Here is a 20,272-nt window from a genome sequence, read left to right on the forward strand (position 1 = left end):
CTTTCCAAGAGGAGATAGAGAGGAGGGGATCATTGAAAAGTGACGATAACACAATACAAAAATACATAATAAAAAGTTAGATAGCATACTATTAATAGCAACATCAAGTGCAAAATACGCCAGTGCAATGCAAGTCAATTAAGGGCAGTGATAGGGTCATTCGAGGAGGCTTGCCCTGCCCCACCTAAGAAACATGTGGTTGTACATTCTTTAGCCCACTGATATGGTTATATTTTTAACCCAATAATAATAATAATAACAATAATAATATATTTGCAGCATGAAAGCCATGATTTTTACTTTGCGATTTAGCAAACTAAAATCAAGTCAGAGGCCCGGGTTCGATTCCTGGTCGAGTCTACATTTTTCGCTGAAATTTCCTCGTGATTTTAGTGTTTACATATCTGCATAGAGTCAGTGCTGTAACCAGTGCCGGATCTACAAGCCGCAAAACCCCGCAGTGCGGGGGGGGGGGGGGGGCGGAGACAAGTAAGCATTTAGGGGGCCCTCAGAGAGGGTTCGTAGGTTCATGCGTATGTAAAAAAAATAAACGTACTTATTCAGTGGTACAGAAACAAATACAATGAATACAGGTAAAGATAAAGTTCCCTGTGCATGGTACCGTGCCATCAAGGCATACTTAGGATATGTGGCGGTATGGGCCCTACATATTTTCGATGTCGACCATCTTGAAGGAGATGTGATCAGCACCACAGTGCAGCCGCATTTACCCCCCGGTACAATTTGATTTTAGGCTGGTTGGGCCATAGAGCGCTCTTTTGCGGGAAAAAAACAGGGTTTCCCGCGTGGCAGTCAGACTAGAATCAAATCAGTCTAGAATTTCACGATAAATACAGTGGTGAAAGTTTCATCAACTTATATTTAATCAGGAAAAAGTTATGAATGCGTGATTGTAACAAATGCATAATTTTCCAGGTGTGAGAAAACAGTGTCATATATATATCAATATAAAAAATTTGAATTCAATATGGCGGACGTCCGCTTGGAATACACTTGTGGTTTCCCCTAAGCCTAACCTCTTTCTATCATGACCAATTGTACCTAGCCTAACTCCTTTATTTTTTATAGGGGGTGTTAAGGGACTTTTAAATCACCCTCTAGGCCCTTATATGTGACTTTGTCAACATGAGATCAAGAATCACACACACACACACACACACACACATAATATATGTGTGTGTGTAAAGGTAGGTAGGTAGAGGGGAGCCTTTTGTAATATTTTGCGGGGGAGGGGGCAAGATGTGTAGATCCGGCACTGGGTGTAACCTTGACTACATTAAGCATTTAAAAAAGCCCTGAGTTTAAACATATTGCTCAAACAATAACACAACTATGGCGCAGGAGCCCTTGATGGCCAATGATTACCTGCTGACCAATAATTTCGATAAAATAGATTACAATATGAAAGATACAAATAACAAATAATGTTGATTTCAAAATACTTTATGCAAGTAATCAAGATACAAACGTCAAATAGGAAAGCATTAGGAGGGAATTAGTTGGACTTGACAAGGAAGGAGGAAAACAAACAACAGAGACAATTTTAAAGGGAAATTCAAGAAACAGGAAGGGTTAACCCTAACTTACCCGTGCCGTACGAGGAGGGGAGTCACAGACCTACACTTTTTGTTGATTATATATGTGCAGTTATTTATTAATTATAATAATTACAAATTTACCATTATTAATAAAAAATAATAACAAATTATTGCATGAGTGTCACACACATATTTTACCATTCGCTAAAACTCACAGAAAACATAATATTATTTTATTAATGCTTTTTGTTCATAGAGGCCAGTTGTTTATTTATTATAATAATTACAAAAATTACCATCATTACCAATCAATGGTACACTGTCACTGGCATGAGTGTCTCCAATAACAATAATTCAAAGATGTCGCCTGATAGGCCCACCAAGTGCATTTTGCCTCCTACAATGAACAAAAGTAATACAGAAATATTGAGAACACTCTAGAGAACAATGTAATGTATTTTTAATGTCTTATAAAAATTTTCGCAGTAGAAAAATCGAAGAATAGAGTTGGTGGGGCTGACAGCTAGGAAACAACAGATTACACACCGTTTTTGGAATAAAATATTTGATGCTAATGAATTTGTGTTACCACATTTTACTTGTCAAATATCTGTGAAACTACATATTGGATGGAAAAATGATTTGTACAAAAGTTGTTTATTTTTGCAAGAGGAATAATAATATTAAACAAAAACATTAGGTTTCCAGGTTAAAAACATTGAGTAACCTTCAAATAACCTTCAAGATGGCCGCTTGCTAAAAAAATACATAATGTCATTCTCTTTCTCCCTTAAAGTAAACATTTATTTGAAACATTTCCTTTGAAAACGCTTCGTTTGTAAGATATTTCGAGTTATCAACTTAAATGGTTCACCCTGTATATGTTTGGGTAGCAAACTTGCACAATCCTACATGCAGAAATGTAAATACATGAAAAATATAAATAAATTAATGTTTACATTTGTACCTCCCCCATGTAAGCAGTACATAGCTGCGCCTGGAACTTCACTAGGAAGCATTTTTTACAAATGAAATTAACTGTGACACTAGGAAAAAAAATATTTTAACAAGTGGCAATGGACGTGAGCCACCACCCTTGCGTCCCTCCACTCGCATGTCAGGAGTTGAGGGGGCGCTAGCGAAACCGCTGACTCGTGCTTTATCTGTGGAAGATTTGCTTGAACTTGTGTACAGATACATCCACACGTGGTTACAGAGTCAAGGAATCGTATTTTAAACGCGACGTCAAATTAGACGAGACTACTGACTTGGAAGGAAAAACAAAGTGTGAGATTCGCTGGCGGATACAGGATTGCCACATCCTTCCTGATAAGAGATAAGGGGCCTCCTTGCTTCATGTCTAGTCTAATCTTACCAGAGGTGTGAGTGCACTGGAATGGATAAGGACCGCGTTGTTCTCTGCGCGCTGGTTGTCATTAGTTCAGGTAAGTTGGCATGTTATTTTGTAAATATCAGTAGGTTTCTGTGCTGCTCCTAACACTTACTCGTGTTGTGCGACGCAATGATCAATTAATGACACACCTGCGTGCCATGCCCACGCCTTAGTAAAACGCATGTGTTATGTGCCATGCCTTTACGCAGTGACACCTACACAAGTTGCCGGCGAGAAGGAATGTAGTACATCCCCGTCTTTTTCCACAACGTAACTTGTAACTTCAAGGTACAATGAAGAAATATTGTACCGATACGATGGCAGACTGGCGCTATATACGTACGCCTGCAAGTTTGGTGAAACCCAGGTGAGTCATTCGGGGACGATGGCTTACGAGAAATGACGTCACGTGCGGTTATGAAAAGTAAATACAAGCTCAAGCACTTTTATGAACACTATCAACGGAATTACAAACATGCGAAACCACTAATACGCATTCAAAGATGTTACCATTATTTTTTACTATTTATGAAATAAGGAAGAGGAAATTACAATTATTATCTATATGTGCATAAAAATGACCAACTGCAGAGACAAGTTAAATAGCATCTAGCTATTCAAATTTTCATTTTTCTTGTCTTGCGTCACTTTTCTGTCTCTTAAGCTTATCGTGGCTCCCGTGTAGCATAAGATTAGCGCACTCATCTTTAGTGCGAAGGTCACTGGTTCGATCCCCGGTGAGGGTATGGATGTTACCGAGAGCGAGACTTTGTATCCGAGACTACTTCGGAATGAAATTCCAAACCAAATTTACTTTACGTTTTCTTCAGACCTAATAAATTATACTTGATTGATAAATCATATACCTAACTATTCATTAGTGACAATTGGGGTGTAGGGGTTGACCCTCTGTGAAGACAGCCAAAAGTCAACCGTTCTTCCAAGTAGTACTCCCTGGACTGCATTTTGCAGACTAGCGAGGCTCTGGCGCCTGGACTCACAGCCAGTCAGTGGCGCAACCACAGGAAGGGTAGGGGGCATTGCCCCCAACCTTGAACGCAAATGAGTTCTAGGGGGCAAGGGGGGGGGCAAACATTGACGGCCAAGTGTACCTGCAGGGGGCAATTGCCGCCCGGAACTTCAAATTTTATGCAAATAAAAATACTTTTCGTAAAATTTTCTTGCATGCTTCGCTCACATTCCCTGCTTTTTTTAGTCCTATCACTAGGGCTTGGAAGTGAAGACCTATAAATTGCCAAAACAAGACCTATAATATAAAAAGACCTAGAAATATAAAAAAAAGGACCTAAAAACGGAAAAAAGGACGTATAAATGTGATCCAAATTAATTAATAACTTCATTTTAATTACATATTTAATGAATAAAAACATTCAAAATTCTGGTGGCATGGTACACAGTGCGAAAAAACTGAAAGGTTCAAAACAAGAGAAAGTTGCCACTTACAGCGCGACCTTCCAGACAAGTTACGGTTAACGGACCTTGTACCTTACCTGCTTCAGTCGTCCAAAAATGTTTTTCTCTTGTTTCAGGGATGTTTCAAATATATTTCTTTCTTTCTTTCTTTTGAATTTCTTTACTACAGAAAGGATGTTTAAGAGGTGATGAACTGATGATGATTCGAATTGAGAATGGGCAGTAAAAACGTAGTGAAAAGAAGGTGAAGTTGCAAGAAAAAGCCGTTAAGACCTAAAAATAGGTTAAAAAAAGGACCAATAAGCCAAAAAACGCCGAAAAAGGCAAAAAAGTACAAATAAAACCCACCTTTTTCTGGCCTACATTGACCCAAAATGAACATATATTATGTTGGGCCTCGTCTTCGGACACTAGGGAAAAAAATGATTTTTCCTCAACTTCCGAGCCGTGCTTATCAATTTCAGGACCGTAGCTAAGAGACGGCGGGAGAAGGCCCTGGGCGCCGAATAATCTAAATGAAAAAAAAGTTGTGAAATTGTTTGATTGATTTCTGTTTTATTTAAGTCTACTTTATGCACAGAAAGGCTAATTGAGACTGGGCCTATAGCTTAAAGTGGGTTCCGAACCACTACATGCCTCCACCGGGTATCGAACCCAGGACCCATTGATCACAAGGCGACGATGTTACCAGTCCACCATCGGGGAGGCACAAAAGTTGTAAATGATATAATGCCATGGCGTTCTGTGATATTATTTGCACCCTATTAAATTAATATTGATTTCACCCTGCAAAAAAATTGGATCCAAAAATGGTCTTGTTCTCTTCGCTCGCAATTTGCGTTTGTTCGCTGTAATGTATTGTAAATCACCAGACAGAGAAATAACACTTGCCTTAATTGATTTTGTTTCAAATGCACGAACAATTGTTTTGAGCGTGCACATTTGAGAAACAATTTACAGTATGTCATTTTTGCCGTTGGTTTATTGTGAGATGAATGAATTGGTTGTGTAATGTATTTAAATAATATATGCTGTTTATAATATTTATTAAAGAAGCTTTGAATACGTACGCAATTTAGTGTCCACGTCACTCCACGTTGCATATATGTAAAACATATATCGTGCATGAAAGTTATGTAAAACATATATCGTGCATGAAAGTTATGTTAATGTAAAAAAAAATTTAGAATGCATTTATCAAGCATTTTCTGTCTTTCAAAAATAGTTTATGTGCTTGTCTTACATTATTAATGTGAAATTGAACGTGTTAAAAAAATAATTCAAATCGTTTGTTCGAACACAAATGCTATAGCACAAACTTCTACCCCCTTTGTGCGTAAGTTACGAGGATAATAACGTCTTTGATACAGCCACTACTAATAGTAATAATAATGTTGGTCCTGGGTTAGAATCCCGGCTTGGGCATGGATGTTTGCGAGTATCCATTCATCATTTTCATCATGCCATCACTCATCCCCATTTCCGCAAATTAGCCAAAAGTGGCACAAGAAGCGAAGTAAAATAAAGCAAAGCAATAATAACAATAACAATAGTGATAATAATAATGTTAAAATAACATTATTAGTAACATTATTTTTATTAACATTAGTATTATTAAAATTATTATTATTAAGTTATTATTATTATTATTGGTACGTTTATCCTGCTACTTGCCCCCCCCCCAGACAAAAATTCGTGGTTGCGCCTCTGCAGCCAGTATAATCGTCTATGGGACTTGTATGCTGTCTATTTGCATTTGTCATTGTTCTTTCACCCATTTATCCTCATCTTCGCGATCCAAAAGTGGCGGAAAAGCGAAGTAAAATCAAACATACAATCATTAGTGGCAATTGTGAGTCTGTATGTCGTGGTTTCATACATCCAGGCTAAACTTCCGGTTTCGAGCGCCCGTATAGTCGAAATGATGCGTCAAACAAGGAAAAGTTGTTTGCCTTGATGAACTCAATATGCCATGAAAGTCTGTTGTTTATACTACATATATATTTTGAGACTCTAGACGAGATTATGACATGCTCACCGGCACAGAAACGATTACTGTTTTTTTTTTTCATCTTGGTCAAGTTGTTCCGACAGCAAAAATAGATGATAGTGGCAACCTTGAAAATGTGCTTGGTAGACTCATACATACAGGATAAAAATTATTGTTTTTCGAGGGCTCATAACGTCCAAACGAGGCCTCGCGAGCAAAATATTGGTTTGAGTCCAGACAAATGTGCACAAAACTTAAGTAGGTGTGAGAGTGGTAGTCAGAATCGGAGCTACATGGAAGCAATATCTGAGTGTATTATTTCTGACATATCTATTCTATAATGCTCGCAATTCCGGCTGGCGGCTGGGAGACAACGAATCAGCGATCAGTTGAATTCTCTTCGACTGACATCGGGCATTTTCGAGTCACAAGGCACCGAAAGTTCCTGGCGGGATGAAACAAATGAGCGTCGGATACACAGCATGTTGCCAAACGTACTATAAAACGGAGAGAGAGAGAGTTGATCAGCACAGTTACTGGATAAAAGTAGTACAATAGTACACAAAGCACGGAAAATTAGTGCACAAAACACCAAAACACTGTACAAACATGCCAATAAAAACAACTGCCAAAAATAGACGTACACTTGGCAACATTGTAACGGGAGAGCGATGTTACCCCTGCAGCTTTTACTTCCCAACTGTTGTTGTGGACAGATAGAGAGCTATGTAGAAAAAAGTAGGTCAGCCTCCAGTTCGGCTTGTGATCAGCATAGTTGCATAATTTATTTAATGATTTTATTATTGCCTGGTATAATTATAAAGGATAGGCACATGTGATGGTTTTCAAATCCATAAATCAGAAGACATAAATTACAAAATTCATGCATTATAAATGTTCTTGAATCACCTGTCAATTTTTGTTTTCGAACCGGTGGCGGCGATTAGAGGAGGGGCAACTACGGCAGTTGCCCCCCTACTTTTTACCACTTTTGCCCCTGAACTGTGCTAATCCTCATAGACCAAGGGAAAGTAAACTGTCCTTACCTCCCACTTATTGTATTTCCCCATCCCCCTAGTTTTGGAACCCAATCACCGCCACTGTTCGAACCAATGTAGGATCAGAAACTCATGCAGATTGGACAGCATTTGTATACCTACACGCCTATCATGTAATTAAAACCCATTTGTTCACGAATCTGCTAGCAATGATCAGATAGTTCCTGTATATTAACATGGTTAACATTGCTCTAACTTATTTTATTTAGCGTGATATCAATCCATTTATTACAATTCTTCAAAATTGCGAAATAAATCATTCCTATTGGAATTCTGTGTGTTTATCACATTTTCTTAAAGTGATGAATAAGAAAAATTATAATATAAAATTACTTCAGTATTTTATAAACATAAGATTGCATATATACATTTGCAGGCTTCCTTCATAATAGTGATGCCGTGTTTCCAAGACTTAATATAAGCCAATCGGACATCACATTGAATGAAACTGAGGATGTGACAATCATTTGTCAGGGTTTGTGTCCTTTGGAATGGAAAAGAGAGGTTGTGAATACTACAAATCAGGTATGTTTAACATTTATATTAATTTTTTTTGTTCTTTATCTTTATGTGATCTTCAGCTTGGTGGCACTTATAAAGAATGAAAACACATATAAAAATATGTATAACAAAGACATTTCCTTCACAGGAAGTCAGAATGAGGTAAAAAGTATTTAGCAGACTTCCTGCTTACATCCTGAAGTGGCATCACAAGCACACATGCACATATGTGTTTATGTTTACATATACAGGGTGTTTCCGGGACGTTGATAAAAACTTTCAGGGATAATGGAGAAGGGCACATGTATCAATTTGAGATAAGGAACCCTGGTCCGGAAACGACTTAGTCGAAAGTTATAAGCGAAAATCGGGGTATGAAGATGTAATACTTTTATTACCTGCAAAAGTTTCACAAGCTGTTCCGTGGCCAGCTCGGTCACCTGATCTGACCGCACTTGATTTCTTCTTGTGGGGTCATGTGAAAAGTCTTGTGTACGAGACACCTGTCGAGACTGAAGAGGATCCCCTGACAAGAATTCCCGCTGCCTGTGATATTGTTCGAACGACCCTGGGGTTGTTCCAACGGCTACACCAGAACTTTGTGCGATGATGTCATGCCTGCAGCGAAGCTAGGGGACGCCACTTTGAACAACTCTTGTGAATGTAGCAGCTTGTGAAACTTGTGCAGGTAATAAAATTATTACATCTTCATACACCGATTTTTGCTTGTAACTTTCACCTAAGTCGTTTCCGGACCAGGGTTCCTTATCTCAAATTGATACATGCGCCCTTCTCCATCATCCCTGAAAGTTTGTATCATCAGCCCGGAAACACCCTGTCCATACATGCAGTGGCGGATTAAGCTTCCTCGCCGCCCCTAGGCACAAACTTAATGTGCGCCCTTCTCAAAAGAAAAGTAGTATATTATGCAGTATTTTTACAGGCTAATATAAAAATTAGTGAATATACTGAAATAAAAACAAAGGATAAAAATTAATAACAAACAATTGATTTTCTGTATGTGCTATACCTAAAATTATGTAATGTATTGAGAAATTAAATTCACCACTCACCAGTCAAATTGTAGAAGACAAGTAGCTTGTATGACCTTTCCCCGGATTTCCATACCGTTCAATGTGTTCTGCAAGAAATGGATCAAACTCGGCATCGATTTCTGCCTTGTTAGGAGTGCAAACTCGCAGTTTTTGTGTTCTTCAGAATTTTCGTGTGATGCTAGAATATTTGAAATGTTTTTCCAGTCTGAAATGCCGTGAGTTGCGATGTTTGTCTTGCCCTTGAACAACCTGCATGATGCACAATAAACGGCACCAGTGCTGCACGAATATACCAAATAATTCCGCAAAATTGATTCGCCATTTACAAGTTTACGAAAAAAACGCTATTATTTAAAAATCTTGTCTACCTGCTATGAGTCTCTGCGATTTAGAAAAATCGTTTTCAGCATTCTGATTAATTCCACGTCTTAGAAGAATGTCAATTGTAGACTCATTCAGACACCACTCGGCAGGATCGTCACTAACGAAATCTGCACTCTCACTGTCACAATCAGGAACTCCTACTAACTGAGGGGACACAACCTCAGGTGCACTTTCTTCCTCCACTAAACCCACAATATTTTCGACATTTTGCGTTTCAGAGTTCACGCGATGTAGCCGCTTCCACTTCAATTTTTGAACTGCTTTCTGAAATCACTTGTTCCTTTCACCTAAAAAACGTGTTCACTGTACCAAGGTTTTTCTGTAAGGTTGCTTCTCTTTCACGCTTTTCGTTTGCAAGTTTACGATAAGCCGCCCCACTTAACTTTGTTTGTACCTGCTGCATAAAAAACCACCAAATCGCAAACGCACTAGCAAAAACTGAATGCACCAGCCAGAGAATACAGTAAGACAAAAACTAGTTGCGGTCCACACGAAAGCAGCACTCACTCACTCACTCATCAGCAGTGTTTATGTGTTCATTTTTTTTTAAGACTGGCATTGTTACAGATGCGAGTTTCAAACAATCAGTCTTCTTTCCTGCCTGGCCATTAACAAACGCTTAGTGGAAGATCGAGGGGTATGTATTTACAAGAACAAACCAACAAAGGCTGGGGGCGGCTTGCAGGGGGAGGCTTGCATTGCCATTGTAAGCGATAAAAGCCACTGCATGGGTTAAAAACAAATTGATTGGCGCCTGAAGGAGGCAGAGCAGACGAAATATTTCTTGATAACACACAAATCCGATACATCAAGGTTTCTTTCGTATGAAGCGAAAGTGTTGCAACCCGTTGATTTGAAACATTGGTTTCATAGGTCTAAATTGTCACTGTGTTCGTAGACACATTTTATATTTCTTGATATTCTGGAAAAAAGATTTGCCGCCCCCAAGAGTTGCCGCCCCTAGGCACGTGCCTAGTGGGCCTATTTGGTAATCCGCCACTGCATACATGCAACAACAGCCTTGACACCAAAATGCAACAGAAGGACACACAAGTTGGGCAACTACATGAGATGCTGACCACTGGAAGGTCTTATCTGACAATTATTTAATGGTAGAATATGGTAAATAAATAATAAAGTCATTAAATACAAATTAATGAAAATTATCACTTTCAGAATTAGTGTCAAAGATTCAAAGTGCTATGCTGTGCCAACATTAATTTAAAGATTTTAGATTTCAAGTGCCATTCTTCTGAAAAACTATTTTCTCTTCTGCATCCAATTAAAATTATGCAGGTGTAGATATCCAAGAGATGTCAGTTCCCTATAACAAATCCATGGTCCCTCTAACTTTTACACATTCTCTCCACATAGGGATGGAGAGAGTAAGTTTCTTGGCGCTCTGACGTCTTGATAAATTGTAAATTTCAAATTTCCATCATTCTTATCAGAAGATCAATGTAATTAATTGACTGATTAGTTTAGTTTATTTTCTGACACTTTTGGCTAATTGCCACAATGAAGATGAATATTAAGATTGCATAGGCATAACTTGGCAAGAGCGGGACACTTCCACCCCCAGTTTTGAAGTTACGAAATTTAAAAGTTAAGGATAGTTTTATTAACTTCCTTGGACCTGAGGAGCAAAATATTGAAGAGGTTTTTCTTATGGTTGCACAAATGTAAGCTATTTAGCAAAATAGTTCTGGGCACAATTTTTATGGGATGTAAAACTTACGAATTCTGCCCCTGAATTTAAGCTCCAAGTTTGATTCTGCCCCTCAAGGTTAAATCCCAAGTTTGATTCTGCCTCAGAAGTTAAGTTGCAAGTTTGATTCTGCCCCCAATTAAGTTCTAAGTTTGATTCTGCCCCAATTAAGTTCTAAGTTTGATTCTGCCCCCAATTAAGTTCTAAGTTTGATTCTGCCCCCAATTAAGTTCTAAGTTTGATTGTGTCCCCAATTAAGTTTTAAGTTTGATTCTGCCCCCAATTAAGTTCTAAGTTTGATTCTGCCCCCAATTAAGTTCTAAGTTTGATTCTGTCCCCAAAGTAAAGTCCCAAGTTTGATTCTCCCGCTCATAAAGTCCCAAGTCCGATTTTGCCCCGCCCCATCCCAAGTTTGACCACCAAGTTACGTCCATGCATATATGGATGATGCAATAAAAGTCCCACAAGAGATTTTCCGGTCTGCAAATTCAATCTCCAGTACCTCATTAGTCTGCAAAATGCAGTCCACGGTGTACTATGTGGAAGTAAGGTCAGGTACAATTTCTGTCCCCTGTGCAGTCACTTGAATACACTTAAAATTCACTACACTGCACTGGCAGCATTACTAGTTGAACTTCTACAAGTGTGTTATGAGGGAGAAACATTATGAGCATACTTCACAAATGTGTCGGAAATTTGTATAATTGAAGTTAAAAACTTGATAAATTTTACAAGTACAACCTTGGTGACAATGAAGTTCGACCAGAAAGGAATACGTGATTAAATGCACAGAGGCATAGGCGGTGGAATGGGTGACCCACAGAAGTGACGCATGTGTGTAAGAGGAGGCGTGTGAGCAGGCAAGAATCGTGATCCCAGCATGTTGCACCCAAGGTCACGTAAAGAACGAAAACGGGGAACTATACGCGTGACATTGAACTTCGACCAGGCACCAGACCCATACGGAAAATTACAGATAGTGGCGCATTCGACGGAAGCATGACGTCACGGACACGATAAGGGAGTCCGCCATATATAAGCGCGTGCTGTGCACCGAGGAACCGCAATGCATCATCACTATGGCCAGGGGCAAACCTATTGACAACACCGTGAGGAGAAGAGTGGTGGAGTTGCAACGGGATGGACTCAGTGAACGGGAAATAGGGCGCCAACTGAACTTACCCAAGTCAACCGTCCACTGCATCATCAAACACCACCAAAATACGGGTACTACAAAGCCAGGTAAGGCCCCCGGTCGAAAACGCCTGCTGAGCGTGCGTGACCTACGGATATTTAGGCGCTATATCCAGACCAACAATCATGTTTCTGTGGCCGAATTACGACTGTGGACTCGAGAATGCTTTCACATTGAAGTGTCAACCAGAACCATTCGCCGTTACCTACAGCGATGCGGTTACCGAGTGTACAAGGTGAAACGTAAACCCTTCCTTTCCATGTTCAACAAAGGCAATCGACTACGGTGGGCACGAATGTACCGGGGATGGACATTTCGGCAGTGGAACAGGGTTTTGTGGACGGACGAATCCATTTTCAATGTTGTGTACGGGAAAATACGGAAAACAGTCATTTGTCGGAAGGAGGAACAGAATGAAGCAAAATGTTATGCACGTCGGGTACAGAAACCTGCGTCAGTGACGGTATGGAGATGCATGACGGCATCTGGGGTTGGCCCACTACACGTCTGTGAGGGCATTGTGTATGCACACGCCTATACACGCATACTGGAGCGGCATCTTCCCACAGTGCGGAGGCACCGGTTCCACAGGCGGCGTCTCATCTTTCAACACGACAATGCCAGGCCTCATACAGCGTGGCTGACAAGAGAATGGTTGACTCGCCATCACGTGCGAACTCTGCCATGGCCACCATCGAGTCCCGACCTCTCGCCCATTGAGAATGTGTGGCGTGTTCTTAAGCGACGTGTGCAACAGAGGGGACCCACGACAGTGGCTGCTCTTATCGCCTGCCTGCAGGAGGAATGGCACCGCATCGATGTGGAATACCTTGAACGACTCGTCCGCAGCATGCCCCGACGCATTGCCACAGTTATTCGACGACGGGGCGGCGTCACACCATGGTAAACAGGATCCCCTCTAACAGTGGTCGAACTTCAATGTCACGTGTAGATGGACGAAAATGTTTTATTTTGTGTGGACACCATACATTGCTGCGTTGCAGTGGAAATTTATGTTTTCCTTTGTTCCATGTAGCCTGCTGAATAAAATATGTTCAGCATATGCATGTGTTCTCCTTCTGTCACAACGCACTCCTATATTTGTGACTGGTCGAACTTCATTGTCACTAAGGTTGTACTTTCTAAACAATCTTATTTTTTTCCAGATTATTAAACATAACAAGAATCAGGAGCTCTATGAATCTTCTTTGCTTATTCGCAATGCCTCCTACCGAGATGTGGGGCTCATCTCCTGTAAATACAAATACAAGGAACCCAATAGAAAATGCCAAGATAACATTGCTGAGGTATATGTATTTGTGGAAGGTGAGTACATATTAATACCAGAACTGATATATTGCACATTTTCTTTCCATTCACTATTGGATAGAATTATTCACAACTTGATAAGATGGTAATGTGAACAATCCTATAAGTAGGAAGCGACATATGAACCCTTGAATCAATTGGTTGGTCCAATCGCCATGGTGACAGGAAATGTATACTGCATTGCCAGCCTTACACCTCAGAGCAAAAGTTCGGTGTCCAAGGTGTGGCTAAGTCTGACAGACGCTATCAGTTAGAAAGTAATGTGCCTGTCCCTGAACTGGGAGTAAAGGGTACATTTTGACAGTGGCGTCTCGTCCCTTGGGGCTTCCGGGGCTTAGCCCCTAAAGAAAAACGGATGTATTCACGTAATTATCAATCACCTTAATGCATAACTATCACACAGTCTTTTAATAGGCGATTTTTACCCACATAAATTCATCGTCTGTTGCAATGGATACGACAGCGCTCCTAGCGGCATTGATGTCAATTATCGTTTTCCGGGGCACGTCGCAAAGGAAGGCGTGGCCTATACCCACCTACCCTACAGTGAAGGTCACATGCTAGCAGAGAGAGGAGGGGAGAGTGCAATGGATTTGAGTGCTGATTCGGGGCTAATTCTGTTGCATCGCGTTCGATCTCGTGTGATGTTCTGTAGTGTTTTGGTGGCTTTCATTCGCTATGTTTGAGTGAGTTTGGCAGGGTTGATGTTCGAACACAAATTGATGAAGGACATAGGCTGTCAATTACAAGACACAATGAATTTGTCCGGAAAAATAGGCATATATTAAATAGAATTATCGATTGCTTAAAATTCTGTGGTCGACATGAACTTGCTCTACGAGGACAGAATGATAGAGAACAATCTTTAAACAGAGGCATCTTCCCAGATTTATTATCCCTTCATAGAAGAGGGAAAACTAAAGAGGGAACTTCGTGTTCTTTATTGTAGTGAGGAGTTGAAAAACATAAACTCTATCAGTAGATTGCATTCATTTTTTATTTAAAATTATTTAGAGGGTACCTTTTCAGAAACAGTAAAAATGACAAACATAGTTTTAATAACTCCAGTGGCAACAGCTGAATCTGAACAATGTTTCAGCACACTGAAGCGTATTAAAACCTGCTTAAGAAATGCAATGGGACAAGACAGACCAAACGCCTTGGCACTTGCTTACAATAGAGATAGAATACATTTCAAACATAGAGGGCTTCAACGAAAAAGTAATATCAAAATTTGCTGAGCAGAAGAAGAGGAGTCAACGTTCGTAGAAAGGTATGTTTCACAACAATACCTGTTTCTTTTGTAATCATGTGAATTGTCATTATATTTTAAATTCTTTAAAAAAATAAGTCCAGTTTTGTAGTTTAGAAGAAGATAAATACCCGTTTTTTTGTAATTCATGTAATTTGTCATTACATTTTAAATTCTTTCAAAAAGGTAAGTCAGTTTTGTAGTCTAGAAGAAAAAAAATACCTATTTTTTGTAATTCATGTGAATTGTCATTATATTTTAAATTCTTTAAAAAATAAGCCCCGGCGAAATTTGAGGCCACGAGACGCCACTGCATTTTGACAGCAGATGGTTACATCTAAGTATGAGCAAAAATCAGGCATCTAGCAACAACACATTTTGCACTTTGAAGCTCCCACATGTGGAGGCAAAAAGTCTGGCTTGGTTCTCTAATCATATGAGTTTTAATAGCTATTAAAAATTTTTAGAAATACATCACTGTAAACTTAGGAATGAACGGGTGATAGCCAGTGGCGTGCGGTGATAAATCAGCAGGGAAACAGGTCACCTGCACTTGTTCCCCCCTCCGCATGGGTGTCTTAATATAATACAATAGATCAAGTAAAATTCAACCCTTACTGAAATGAACCAAATAAATATACAATACATATACTGTATTACAAATTGTCAGAAGTGACAAACATGAAGCACGTTAAAATTATATGACAATAATAATTTTAAAGCAAATGTGATATAATATAAAGAAAACATTAAAAGTAAAATTGTTGATGCGCAACAAAGAAAAATTTGATAATATAAATTTATGAGTGATCAGAGAAAGAAAGGTTTTGTCGGAACCTGTTTCATCTCTTTATTCGTAGATTAAGTTGACGTTTTTTTCATAGAGTTGAGTATTCTTGTAATTCAAACATCCTCAATGCAATAATGGCACACAGATGGTTGAGTTTTTTCATGACATTTGCTAGATTAGTCAGGGTGGCTACTGTACGACTATAATAAAATTCAAGTATAATTCCCAGTTTTCAAGGGGAACTTTACAAAAATTCAAGGACACAAGCAGGTGTTTTCTATAATTTCAAACTAAGGTTTTACTGTCTCTTACCACCCACACACATACACACAAAACAAACTTATATTAACAATATATGGTCTGTGCGATTCCAATGAATCCAATAATTCTAATTCACTTGAACGGTACATATATATAATTTAAGGTGCGGAGTTTACATTTGTAATTTCACATAGCTACTCGGGACTATAAATACATCTACAAACACAAGTCACAAATGTTACGGGAAATAGTAATCTACGAAAAATTGTTATTTCTAATTAACTTCAAGATATTTTATCTTGCAATAATCTTCCGTCCATCAGATGGATTGTTCCGCAAAGGACACTAACAAAGCAAATGAATTCAGAGAATTCTGTTTTATTTTCCACGCAGCTTTATTTTCCTTCCTTGATAAAAATAAAATCTAAACTGTGAAAAACTTGCCTCAGGAATTTATAAATATGTATAAATTCAATGGAATTGGGATTTTGAAAAGTTGCAATTTTTCACGACTACGGAGAAAAATTCAAGCAGAATTCACGCACAATTCCCGGAGCCAATAATTCATGCATAATTCCCGGAATTCAAGGAATTCCCGGTGAGTAGCCACCTTGTTAGTAGAAGTTGTTAACGTGACAAAACCCGACCTGTTCCAGACTCCCTTCTCCGGATTAAACAAGGACAACAATATAATCTGCCACTGGAAGAATATCCAGTTAATCATTTTACAGAGTTGTAGTAACTCGTTTGTAAATGCCTTGTGTATGATTTTGTTTTAGTTTCTAATTCAGTTAGGATGTGTGTTGGTTTGTTGTATTTTCTGTAAAGTTCAATGAACTAAAGCCGGTCGATCATAGAACACTCGTAACATTCACTTTCTTGTCCTGCTACTGCGTGTCTTGGGATTGGTGGAACAGGTGGATGTGAGCTGTTCCCTCGGAAGCTATTTCCTAGCCTTTAGCCAAGGCATTTAGCAGACGCTTAGACTGTAGAAGATTTTTTCAGTTCGTTATGAATGTCAGACGCAAGTTCTCAATGAGATTAGGAAGTTATAGACTTTCTACACTCAAAAGTATCACTTATGACGTGATTAAACTTCAGCACATAGCAAAAACTGGAAGAAAATCGAATCCGCAATATCTCTCTGAGGGAACAGCTAGAGTGTTCAGCTTCCGTGGTGCCGTGGGCATCGTTTACCTTCGCGCGTGGTTGGAAATACTCGGCATCAGACAGTAGAGGGTGAGAACCATGATGCGTTGGGGGTAGGTGTCGTAAACAAACATCCAGCCACGGTGAAAGATTTTCTTCAGTATTAATTTTGGAAACGTTGATTTCGGGAGAAAGAAGTGTTCTTATTATGTTAATATAAATAATTTAAATAGCTCCAAAGCGTGGTAAGTAGGAGGGAACAGCCTGTTCCCTCTGTTCCATGGAGGAACCGCCACTGGTGTTAGCTGGTAGTTAGAAGTTGTGGATAAATGACAGATCACACTCACAGAAGGAAATTTTGGCCAAAATAACCTATGTGTAAACAGAGTAGAATTATCTGCTTCATTTGTATGGGTTGTGGAAGCATTCTGCATGAAATGTTTGAAGTTAAGTGTCATAGAATTACCAAATATCACCCGCCACCTTGAACTGTTAGTTCATACATGTTCTAAAATAAGTCTTTACATCAGATCGCTACAATATCAATAATCTGTACTGATTAGATAATATTTATCTTGAGGCTAATTTACTGTAGCCTAGAGAGCAGGATTTCTGTGTGGGGCCATTACATATAAATTTAACAAAGAAATACTTAAGCTTGCCTTCTTCACCAATCATTGGCTGATTTTACTCACAGTAATTGTTTCTGTATTGGAATACTGGAAAAAAGGCAAACACGTTTTGATGTGTTACTTTCAATCCAATGTCTACACAGTTAGCCAAAAGTTAAAATAACTATGTATTAATTACACAAAAGGACTTTTGTAGTCTGAAGTTCTCAAAAGATAACTAAATGCACAGCCATAAAATTAGGCAGGTGGCAGAAGTTTGTGCTGTTGCCATGTTGGAGCACAATTCCATGTGTTCAAAGGTTTAAGAGAATGAAAGATATCATTGTAGAGTTGTTCTTTGTAATCCATGTGATACAAACTGATAACTGTATGCCCTGGGGAAAGGTCGGTCTGACACTCGAACTAGGCAATGCAGCCTGGTTGACGTTGCCACACAGTATGCAGGAACCAGCAACTTTTGTCCCACTCTCGCTTTGTTTTTCCCATATGTGGTACCAGCACAATTCTGACCAGCTGCCTATTTTCATGGCCATGCATTTAACTCACTTAGATCTGAATATCACAGTTTCCGGATCCAATAATAATATTCATATCTTTAATGAGAGCTACTTCCAGAGGAAGGGTAAGAAAATGTGTAAATATTGCAGGTACAGTATAATAATAATAACTAATTTACATGAGCATGAGATACACTAATCAGATAAATATTTCATGATTTTATTTTATATTGTCAAAATAAAATATGATATTCTTTTCTAAGGTAAAAAGAAACTAAAGTTGCCTTGAAGGTATATAGGGGGCGTAGAGATATAGTCACATGCCATCACTTCCATGGTGATGTAATCAGCATCATGCTGGAATCACTTTTGTTCCCCAAGGTCACCTCCAAGTTTGACAAAGATTGCTTTAACTTTATGAGCACCACCTTGGGGACATAAAACCAAGCTTCCCCCCTTGATTAGCACCAATACCTTAATTCTGATTACATAAGCATAGCTGAGTTTATTTTTAAGTCCAGTTTATGCACAGAAAGGCTAATCTAGACTAAACCTACAGTTTAAAGTGGGATCAGAATCATTATGTGCCTGCATTTGTACATTAAAAAGAGTTGGATTTATTGTTGTCAAGAATTAATTGAAGTTGCTGCTGAATAACATAATAAGTATATTGGAAAATCATGTAGCAATTTAAGCTAAGAGATTACTGTTGTTTTGATGTCATTATGTAGGTATTAAAGAAACACATACTGTACCTACAATAAACATGTTCTTTAACAATAACACTTAAAGTATTTTATAAATAGGGCTGTTATTTCTTGTCATTGAAACTGTATAACATAGCACGTTTTTTATTGGAGAAAGGTGAAAAGTAAGAAAGTACCAGGGGGCAGTGTGGGAAGTAGGGGATGACAAAAATCCACCTTGCCTGAGTAAAATTTTATCTTGAGTTGCCCCTGGCAACAATGGTGGCTTCCATAATATCAGAGAGGTGCTCATCCCCAGGTAGCCATTGATGAAAAGGCTGTGTGAGTCCCACAGTTTCTTACACCAGGGGTGCCCACAGGGGGTTTCATGTTGTGCCTGCATCATGGGAATTTTTGGGGGGATAAAATTTTATACCAATTATAGTATATATTTTCACACAAAAATGGGTGGGATCGTTTTGTTTGATTCGCTTGTTATTGATTTTTAGTTATGATTATTATGTACAGTTTTTCTACCTACCTGTGGGTGATTGCGGCAATGGGGTTGAAATGAAACACCACCTCTCAGTGGTGGCGATTAGGGGGATGAGGGAGGGTAGTTGCCCTCCCTACTTTTTGCCACTTTTGCTCCTGCACTATGCTAAACTTTACCAACACCAACTTCTACCAAGGGAAAGTCAATTGTCCTTGCTCCCCCCCCCCTTTTGACACCTTACCCCCTAGTTTTGGAATCCAGTCGCCACCACTGCCACCTCTTATGCCTTTTAGAATCGGTTTTAAAGGGGGGGGGGGTGCTGTACACATTAATACAAGGTTAGTCAAGCAGAAAAACAGTTAAGAATAAGATTCAGTACACTAACAATGGCAGTAGGTATGAGCAGTTTTGTACATTTTATGTTAGCAAACATGAAAGTAAGCCTAAAGTACATAAGAAAAACATATATTGCTTAAATATGTCTGTATTATATAGTTTTGCAATTTTTTTCTGTCCAAAATAATTTGAGTGAATAAATAATTCGGAATTAGGGGGGGGGGTGAATGTTCTACCTTTTTGGGGAGAGTGCATCATGGGCCTTGGGGGAGATGGGCACCCCTGGCTTACACAACACAGAGAAAAGAAATATGGAGCTCATCGAAAATGCTAAACATCTACTTAGTACATAAACTATTATTAAACTATATTATTTTTATACATCTATAACTAGTTTTAGAATTTATCATTGTGATATTGTGATTGATTTTGTAAAATTTTAATTTTATATAATTATGAAGTCAACTGAGCTTGGGGTTCGAGAGAGCTAGGCATTAGGTTCATCCTTTTTAAACAGAAAACTTTCTTGAACGCCCTTGTACTGGTATTATAAATTTTATGATCAAA

The 20,272-nt window shown here is 38.9% G+C and overlaps 1 protein-coding gene across 1 annotated transcript in view; it reads left to right on the top strand.

Moving 5' to 3' along the window:
• Positions 1-2,955: 2,955 nt before the first annotated feature.
• LOC146004141 (mast/stem cell growth factor receptor kita-like) overlaps positions 2,956-20,272 on the top strand; it is a 107,302-nt gene continuing 89,985 nt past the window's right edge. Inside the window, exons 1-3 of the mRNA XM_083142806.1 lie at positions 2,956-3,004; positions 7,811-7,959; positions 13,444-13,603. Of these exons, the coding sequence (XP_082998932.1) occupies positions 2,956-3,004; positions 7,811-7,959; positions 13,444-13,603 (358 nt within the window). The remainder of the gene's footprint in view (positions 3,005-7,810; positions 7,960-13,443; positions 13,604-20,272) is intronic.

Source organism: Lepisma saccharinum, chromosome 21, assembly GCF_977018435.1.
Source record: "Lepisma saccharinum chromosome 21, izLepSacc3.1, whole genome shotgun sequence".
Classification (NCBI taxonomy): domain Eukaryota; kingdom Metazoa; phylum Arthropoda; class Insecta; order Zygentoma; family Lepismatidae; genus Lepisma; species Lepisma saccharinum.